Raw genomic sequence first — 9,864 nt, 5'->3', positions numbered from 1 at the left:
GGCCTGGAGCTGCGCTGTGGTCCTTGGAGTACCCGTGTTAACCCAGACCCGCAGCGAGCGCAGCCTTTGCGTGTTGCATTGTCGGACCGCCAGGGGTTGTCACTGAAGCTTCGGCCGCCGGGAGCTGTCCACTTCCACCCTTTCCGTGTAGGAAGACACTTGGAGACTACCAGTGTGGGTGGGATCTTTTAGCTGGGGCGTTTTAATGTATTCCTGGGCCAGGGGAGGGGTAAGGGTGCTGTGCACCGAGCAGTGGACTAGAAAAAAGAAGGCTGGGCTCTCAGTCAGGCCCAGCTGATGTTGATCTTGATGCTTTCAGTTTTCCAGTTTATGGAAAGGATTAATGACGTGTTTTGCTAGATGTATTTCTTCTGGAACAGTGCCTTGTTTGCAATATTTATTTAAAAATATTTTTACCCTATTTTTTTTTTTTTGTTGTTGTTACCCTTGTCTTTTAAAAGTTGGTTCTTAGGTTTTGGTTCTAAGAAGTTATGTCCGTTTCCTCCTATTGAAATGAGAAGCCTGACTTTTCATTTCCTAGTGGTTATATTATTAAGCTTGACTTGTAACATCAAAAAAATTTTATGAGTATTTTTTAATTTGTTACTTTAAGGTGTGAATTTAAAACTTCAGTAATGGAGTTAGCCCACAGTTTATTGCTAAATGAAGAAGCTTTGGCTCAAATCACTGAAGCAAAGAGACCAGTTTTTATCTTTGAATGGTTACGGTTTCTTGATAAAGTCTTGGTTGCTGCCAACAAGGTATGATTTTTTTTTTTCGAATTATGTTAACATACTTGAAAGTATTATGTGTTCATGATCTGTGAGAAAACACATGTTTTGGAAAGGTCATGGGTCACTTATGGAAATTGAGAGTATTATACTATAATAGGAGTTTCTTGTCTGTCCTTTCTCTATTCTGTGGTAAAACTCAAACTTTCTCTAAATCCACCTTGTTGCCTACTTCAAATCTCTACTTGGATAGTTAAATGTGACTAGAGAAAAACATGATTATGCAACCTTAAATTCATTATCTTCAACTTCAGGTGGTCCCTCAGTGCTGCCTAGCAATCCCAACATTTTCATTTATCTCTCAAAGGAGTAAATAATAGATTTTTCTTACTTTCTATTTTCTTCTTCCTACAGTCTATTTCATCCAAGTCGCTTTTCATTTTCTGTGTGTGTTTTTTAATTTTCTGTCTTTAAAATTAGATACTTTCCTCAAACATCTGCCAATCTTTGTCTGCTCAAATTTAAGAGTTAGTGAAAAGTTTTTTGGGCAGAGTGGTTAACTGCGCTTCAACATAGGCTAGTCTGGTTTTTTGAGGAACCTCTAATGTTAGTATCTTAGGTTTCTCTTGGCTAGTCATTCCCCAGAGGAGACTTTTCTGTTAGGGCAGGGGTCCCCAATCCTTGGGCTGCGAACCCGTGCTGGGCAGTGACCTGTTAGGAATTGGGTTGCATAGCAGAGTGATGAGCAAGGGATGCTTCATCTGTATTTGCAGCTGCTCCCCAGAGCTAGTAGCATCACCTTCCCAACTCTACCTCAGATCATCAGGCATTGGAGTTTCATAGGAGCACCAGCCTGGTGCCAAAAAAGTTGAGGACCACCGACCTACAGTATATGACTAGCTGCCTAGGTTCTAAGAATTGGAGGAGGATGCTGGGACTTCAACATTCAGTATGCAAACTTTCACTTAATGCCCTTGTTTTCAATGCAGTTTTCTTAGCCCACAACTGTGCCTGAGCTCCCTAAGTCCAGAATGGTAGCGAGAAGTATGGGAGTCTTATAGCTTTTTAGGCTCTCAACCATTTCTTCTAGGCACAACTTTACTCCTTCATAAACACCTAGGGCCTGAAAACAACAACAAAACAAGCATGAACTTTTAGAGATTTCTTTAAGTTAGGTCTCTTCTCAGCTTTCCCTGTTGGGGATACCTGGCTTCCATATTTTGCATTGATTCTTTCCCGATTTTCTTTACGCTTGTGGCTTTGTGCTTTTGTTGTTGTTGTCTTTTAGTATAGTTTTAGTAGGGTTTCTTTAACTGTAAGTTTCTATTTTCTCTTAAACCCCCTCCAGTTAAGTATGTGTTGCTATCACTCTGCTGAAACATCTTTTGTCCATTCATCAGTGATCTCAAATTGCCCAAATCGATGGTCAGTAATCTGCTCCAATTGACTTTTCAGCAGCTTTTAACATAGTTGAGTTTCTACCTTGAAACACTTAAAATATTTTTTTGTTGTGAAATTGAAAGGTACAAAAGAGTACATAAAGTTATCTCAGTAATGAAGCATAATATTAGCATCTGTACACCTTCCACTCAAATCAAAAAATTGATTGATACTTAGTGTTAAGGTTCTCCTATTTGTGATTCCCAAAACATAATTTCTTTTAGTTCTCTTTCTTCTTCACTAATTACTCCTTATTTATCATTGTTGTTGTTGGCTCTTTTTCAGTTCTGTGTACTTTACAATAAATCTATTGATACTTATTCCTTCAGGGATATTATCTAATTGCATGAATTTTACTACCATCTTTGCAATAATGACTGCCAGATATCCAACAAGCTGATCCACTGCTTTCTCTTGGATATCTAGAACCAAATTCTTGATTTCCTCCTCATAAACCTGTCCTTTCCTCAGTTCTCTTCATCTCAGGAAATGACCATTTCACTCTTGTAATTGCTCTGTTCATAAACCTTAGAGGCATTTTTGATTTCTCTTTTTTCTCCTCAAACTTCACATCATATTCATCAGCAAATCTATTGGTTCTATCCACTAAATATATTCAGAATTAAATTACTTTTCATCATCTCTGTTATTACCACTCTCATCTTTCTTCTGGATTATTGTGAAAGCTTCCTAAGTGCTCACCATACTTCCAACAGGTACCTTGTAGAGTATTCTTAGCTCAATAGTCAGAATGAGCATGTTAAAACATTTAGATCCCTTCTCATCTCTACATCAACCTCTTGCTCAGAATAAAACACAAAGTTCTTATAATGATGTAAAAGATGCTACACAGTCTAATCCCTTCTATGCTTCTTATTTTATCTTCTACTTTCTGTCTCTTAACTGTGTTCTAGCCAAACTAGCCTTCTTGCAATCCTCCAACTTATTAAGCATGCTGCCACCTCCAGGCCTCTGCCCGGAACATTCCTCTCCCAGGTATTTGCAAATCTCATGCCTTCAGTTCTTTTCAGAGAGGCCTTTCCTTACTGACCTGTGTAAAATAGTAAGAATTCACACTATTTACTTGTTTCTTTGGGAAACTCTGTATCTCCCCTCTAAAGTGTAAACTCTGTGAAGGCAGAGACTTTGTCTATTGTGTTCATTGTTGCCTGGAATAGGGTATGGCATATAAGTGCACAATAAGTATTTCTTGAATGAATGAATGAATTTTCGGTATTGATCATAGGTAGATCTGAATATTTTTTTCTGTTGCCTAGGGCTCTTCAGAGTTTCTTATGATTTCTTTGACTGACCTATGAATTTTTGGATTGCTGACTTTGCTTTTAAGGGGAGCCTTTCTGGGTTCTAAGACGTCAATTGTCCATACTCCCAATATTTTACATCCTTGTACTATTGGTTTATTTCTTAGTACGTTGGTGTGGAAACTTCGAGTCTAGAGTAGTCACTTATATTGTCAGCTAACTCTTTGGGATTGGAGGAGAATGAAAGAGAATATTTAATCTAGTAAAGAATGGTTAATTTCTTACTGAACTCACCTTGAAAATGCTTGTTTATAGTTTTATGCCTAAGGTAATATAGATTTTAATTATTAGGGTGCCTTAACTGTTAAATATTTTTTTATTTTGACTAAAAGACAACAAAAATACATATAAGAAAAAAAACTGATCATGTTCTTTATTTTTTTTTTATAACAGACTGATGTAAAGGAAAAGCAGAAAAAACTTGTCGAACAATTAACTGGATTAATAAGTAGTTCACCTGGACCACCTACACGAAAATTGTTAGCTAAAAATCTTGCAGCCCTTTATAGCATTGGGGACACTTTCACTGTTTTCCAAACACTTGAAAAATGTAATGATATTATCAGAAATAAAGATGACACTGCAGCCTACTTACCAACAAAATTGTAAGTACTTGCTTTCAGATGCCCCTTGAAACTTGTTTTTAAAGAGTAACTTAAAAATAAGGGGCTGCTGATTACAAAGATCTTTAGTTGGAACCTGAGGCATGCCGCTGACAAAAAATGCTCTAAGTAGGTCTGGGGAAGGGGTTCTAATTCAGCATTTGCTCTATTGCCACTGGGACTTTGAACGAACTGCAGAGAATTGGTATGTTGTCAGCAATATGCACAGCAATCTTTTGAAAATTTGGAAAGAGGAAATATTCTTGGCTGAGATTGTGAAAAATAAAGAATTTCTAGGTGATGGGATTGAGGCAGGAATGGGCAAACTATAGTCAAATCCAGTCTGCTGCCTGTTTTGTAAAAAAAGTTTTATTGGGACGTGGAGATATGCCTATTCATTTAGGAGATAGATGTTTTCATGCCATAATGAGAGTTGAGTACCTGAGATGGAGATGATTTTGCCTGCAAATTTGCTGACCCCTAGGTAGTGGGCTTAATCCATTTCCTAGCACATTCTGTGGTTTGGGTCAAGGACAGACATTTTTGAAGCAAGTTTTGAGGATAATGGATGTAGGGGGGATACTCTCTGTGAAAGAGTCAAATAAGAAACAGTAGTAATAGCACTGTGAGGAATGCTGTGCGAGGGAAAAAAAATACCCACAGAAACTTAGCTGTGATGTAAGGGAAGAGAAGTGTCAAGGAAAGCTTCTCAAAGAAGGATCAGCCAAGGAAGTTCAATCCTCAAGGAAGGACACATGGAAATTAGCCTAGTAAAGAGTTAAGATGGGAAGAAGGGAAGATGGATGTGAAAGGCTAGGGATTGGCAAACTTTTTGAAAAGGGCCAGATAGTAAATATTTTTGGCTTTGTGCACTATCCAAGTGTATCAAAACTCCTCCCCTCTGCCACAGATAGCATGTAAGAAAATGAGCATGCCTGTGTTCCTATAAAACTTTATTTACACAAACAGGTGGCAGGCTGGATGATGGCCAGATGTGGCCTGCAGGCTGTAGTTTGCCAGCCTATTTTCTAGACAAAGGTAACTTCTAATTGGAAAGAGAAATGACTTATTTATGCCTTATTTATAGTGCTTTTTGAAAAGAAATAAAATAGTGGAGGAAACAAGTTGCGAGGGGAAGATGATGAGTTCAATTCTGGGCCTGCTGATTTTGGCATGCCAGTGGGAATATCCAAGTGATACTGTGTAGTAGGCATTTGGAAATATGGGTCTGGATTTCAGAGATCCACGTTGAGAATGTAGTTTTGGTGAGTCGAGAATGGACTGAACCCTTTGGTGTGGATAAAGTTATCTAGGAAGAGCATACTCCTGTGTGAGGAGAGAAGGTGCCAAGGACACAGCTCTAGAACACCAGCATTCAAGGGGCCAGGACCATTATGGTAGTCTACAGAGGAAATGGGGAAAGTATTCTGAACCTGGACACAGGTTTTTAGGTTTGTTTTTAACTGCATAGATAAGTCGTGATTAAGTGTTTTGTTGTTTGGGATAGATGTAGTTTTAAAAGATTAGTGAGTATTAATGCTTTCCAGTTATTTTGGAGTTTGAAGCTATGTTAATACTTTGATGATTTAGTTTCCCATCACTTAGCAAATCAACACATGATTTTATAGTTCTGCTCAAGTAGAATTTATTACATATTATTATTTGTATGTATTTATTATGTATATGTATTTCCAGTGGTTTCTTGGGTTCTGTTTAGGAATTTATTAATATATTCTGGCATGTGACCTCAGTCAGCTTTGTTATCAGCCTGGAGAGTATTGAAAAAGGCATTGGATTCTCTCAGCCTCAGAGAAGTTGCTCAGGACTCATAGCTATTAGATGTCAAGTTCTAGGATTTAGACACACATTTGCCAGACTCCAAAGCATATGTTCTTCACCTCTACGCCCTACTCTGGCTTCCAAGCTAAACTCACAGCTATTCACTTATTCACATGGGTGGTTTCCTCTCTTCTGAGGAGATGGACTACTGTCACATTTCTTCTTCTGTGTAGCCATATGTTCCATTAAAGCCATTTAGACGTTTCCATTGGCAGGATAAAATATAACCACATAAAATGGTCAAGTCACAACACAGAAAACAATATAATTTTGTCAAAATGAGTGGTCGACATTGTTATATATAATGAGAGAAAAGAGGGGTCTTTGTGGATTGACATAATTTGGGAAGTCTTCATAAAAGGAAAGCTTGGGTTTCTTTCCAGAGGATGGGTATGATTTCTTATATAAATATATATTCTCTTGTTTTCCTAACAAGAATAGAATTTGATTAACTATAGTATTTGTTGCAATTATAAAGAATAAACAAGGTGTTTTTGAAAATTTAAAATTAAGGATTTGTAGCCAAAAGTTTCCTGTAAAAATATAAATTTATTTCTGAAAATGAGAAAAGTATGATAAAATCGTATTATGAACCTGAACAATGACTAATAAAAGTGTCACTTGTTACAGGGCTGCAGTGACTTGTGTTGGAGCATTTTATGAAAAAATGGGGAGAATGCTAGGCAGTGCATTTCCAGAAACAGTAAATAATCTTTTGAAATCTCTGAAAAGTGCAGAGGTAAGTTTTACAACAAATATGATTAAAATGATTTGCTTGTGGCAGGAGTTAAATGTCAGTTAAAAATATATGGTTGCCTTTTTTCTGTCACTGAGGTATTCACACTGCTTAGTAAGGAGGTAATTTAAAATTATTACTTGCCCTTCTTTTGATGTACATTACCTCATATTTCAGGGAGAAGGGAAAGAATGCTTTCTTTGACAAAGAATAGGTTTGCCTTTCATTTTCTATCTAGCTCTATAGATTTTTTTGCATCACCATTTTATTTTTTTGTGCCATAGGTAATATATTAGTTTTCTAGGGCTGCTGTAATAAATTACCACAGACCGAATATCTTAAAACAACAGAAATTTATTGTCTCACAATTCTGGAGGCTAGAAGCCTGAAATCAGCAGGGCTATGCTTCCTCTGAAGCCTCTCGGGAAGAATTCTTCCTTGCTATCCTAGCTTCCTTCTAGAAGTTGCTGACAATTCTTGGCACTCCTTGGCTTACCTTGCTTTGTAGATGCATCTCTCCATTCTTTGCCCTCCTTTACATGGTGTTCTCTCTATGCATCTGTGTTTTAAATTCTTCTTTTTTAAGAGTACCAGGCATTGGATTAAGGCCCATCTTTTCCAGTATGACCTCATCTTTACTCGATTTTGTTAGCAAAGACCTTATTTCCAAATAAAGTCATGTTCATAGATAACAGGGCTTAGGACTTAACCAAATTTTGGGGGTTCAGGGGACACACACTATTCAATCCACAAAAACTCTTATCAAGTAAAAATAGTTCTGTTTTGTCATGTTGCTTTGTTATTACTTCTGAAAAATTCTTGTAAACTTGAAGTTCACTGAAAATAGACTAAGCCCTGGCCTCTGATTCTTTTGTCTAGGAAAGCTAAAGGTTTCTGAGATGATAACACCTCTTCTGGGAACTATTTGCCTATTCTTGTGATAAAAATGAAGACATATTGTTAGGCATTAGGCATATAAAGATGAATAAGACCTCAAAAAGCTTACATTCTAGTGAAGAGATCGATTTTCGAATAAGTATACTATTAGAAATATGAATCAAGCACTATAAGAGTATGAAAACAAGAGTTTGAATTTGTCGCAAGTAGATGAGGATTTGGTATATGTGACAAGTTTTTTAAATGTGTTGGATGTTTTCTTTCTCTTTTAGATGGTTTATATTGCTGCTTAGCTACTTTTTACTTAACCTTTCACATTCTGAAAGTTTGGATCCTTAAGATATGATACCAAAGCTTTTGATTTTGTCTTCATTATACTACACTTCAACAAGTCATGGAAACACCGGAACGTGTTTACTTGCTATAACTTAATTTCTCAGGAAGTGTTTACTTGCTATAACTTAATTTCTCAGGAAGATACTATTTAATTGAAGTTAGTAATTATTTTCACCTTTCAGGAACTTTCTAGAAAAATTAATTTTATTTTTTTATACTTACTGTTTTCAATTTAGAGATAAGACCATGAAGCACAGAAAACTTTTGTCGATTTGATATGTTCTTTTGTTTAAATGTGGAATTTGATTACAACATACTTTTTGTTTTGCTTTATTTTCACATCTAGTCTCAAGGGAGAAGTGAAATCTTAATGAGTCTACAGAAAGTTCTAAATGGACTGGGTGGTGCAGCAGCTTCCTCTCATCGTGATATTTACAAGAATGCCAGGTCTCTCTTGACTGACAGGTCAATGGCTGTTCGATGTGCAGTTGCCAAGGTTAGTACTGGACTAGTTTATAATGATGCTCCTTACCCTATTTACTCTCAAATGAGTTTTTTTTAATGATTTTTTTAAATTAAAAAAATTTACCACTTCTGGGCCTTTACCTGAGGAAACCCAAAACACTACTTCAGAGGAACATGAGAATCCATATATTCATTGCAGCATTATTTACAATAGTCAAGATATGGAGGCAACCAAGGTGTCCATCAGTGGATGAATGGATAAAGAAGAGGTGATACATATATACAATGTAATATTAATCAGCCATACAAAAAGAATGAAATCTTGCCATCTGCAACAACATAAATGGACCTGGAGGGTATTGTGCTGAGTGGAATAAGTCAGACAGAGAAAGACAAATGCCATATGATTTCACTTACATGTGAAATCTAAACAACACAGAAACAAACTCATAGATAAAAGAGAACATTTTGATGGTTGCCGGATGGAAGGGATTTGGGGTGGGTGAAAAGGGAGGAGGGATTAAGAAGTACAAATTGGTAGTTATAAAACAGATAGATGGATATGAAGTATAGCATAAAGAATATAGTCAATAATATTGTAATAACCAGGCGCGGTGTCAAACGGGTACCAAATTTATTGGTGTGATCACTTTGCAAGTTATATAAATGTCTAGTCACTATGTTATATACCTGAAACTAATATAATATTGTATGCTAACTGTAATTAAAAAATTAAATTATTTAAAAAATTTAAAAAATGTAATGACATACTTTTTGTCTTCAGGATTAGTTTCATTTCATTTGTTCTATAATAATATATAAGTGGAAGCATTAGCATGTGTTCTGGCTTTTTTTTTTTTTTTGTCTAGCTTCTTTCACTTAGCATAATTATTTTGAGATTCATCTTTGTTATTACATGTATCAATAGTTCATTCCTTTTTATTGCTGAATAGTTTTTCATTGTGTGGCTGTATCTCAACTGGTTTATTTCTTCACCTGTGATGGACATTTGCATTGCTTCCAGTTTTGGCTAATACAGAAAAAAGGCTGCTATGAGCATCTGTGTACAAGTTTTTGTATTGACACGTGCTTTTATTTCACTTCGTTAAATACTTTGGAATGGAATGGCTAGATCATATGCTAAGCTTATGTTTAACTTTTTGAGAAATTGCCACTATTTTCCCAAGTACTTGTACCATTTTATGTTTCTGCCAGCATTGTGTAAGACTTCCAGTTCCTTCACATCCTCACTAACAGTCTTTTTAATCATAGCCCTTCTTATAGATATGTACAGATATCTCACTGTAGCTTTAATTTTTATTTTCCTAGTGTAACTAATGATGAGCATATTTTTTGGTGCTTTTTTGCCATCCATATCTTCTTTGAGAAGGTCTATTCAAAACTTCTGTGCATTGTTTTATTGAGTTATTTGTTTTCTTATTTACTTTTGTGAGTACTTTATAGTTTCTTCATATGTTTCTTTATCAGATACATGG

At 36.1% G+C, this 9,864-nt stretch overlaps 1 protein-coding gene across 4 annotated transcripts in view; it reads left to right on the top strand.

The window, feature by feature from the left end:
- Positions 1-9,864, top strand: part of HEATR5B (HEAT repeat containing 5B) — a 73,581-nt gene that overhangs the window by 320 nt on the left and 63,397 nt on the right. For 2 of the 4 annotated variants that reach the window (XM_016162504.2, XM_016162507.2), the window contains exons 2-5: positions 614-761; positions 3,887-4,098; positions 6,565-6,673; positions 8,250-8,399. In XM_016162504.2, the coding sequence (XP_016017990.1) occupies positions 636-761; positions 3,887-4,098; positions 6,565-6,673; positions 8,250-8,399 (597 nt within the window). In that variant the 5' untranslated portion in view covers positions 614-635. Of the gene's footprint in view, positions 1-2; positions 175-613; positions 762-3,886; positions 4,099-6,564; positions 6,674-8,249; positions 8,400-9,864 lie in introns of those variants that run through there. The other 2 variants (XM_016162505.2, XM_016162506.2) reach the window with 2 other exon arrangements.

This window comes from Rousettus aegyptiacus, unplaced genomic scaffold (assembly GCF_014176215.1).
Source record: "Rousettus aegyptiacus isolate mRouAeg1 unplaced genomic scaffold, mRouAeg1.p scaffold_m13_p_7, whole genome shotgun sequence".
Taxonomy (NCBI): domain Eukaryota; kingdom Metazoa; phylum Chordata; class Mammalia; order Chiroptera; family Pteropodidae; genus Rousettus; species Rousettus aegyptiacus.
The sequence above is the reverse complement of the archived record's forward strand: the minus strand, read 5'-3'. Positions and strand labels throughout refer to the sequence as shown.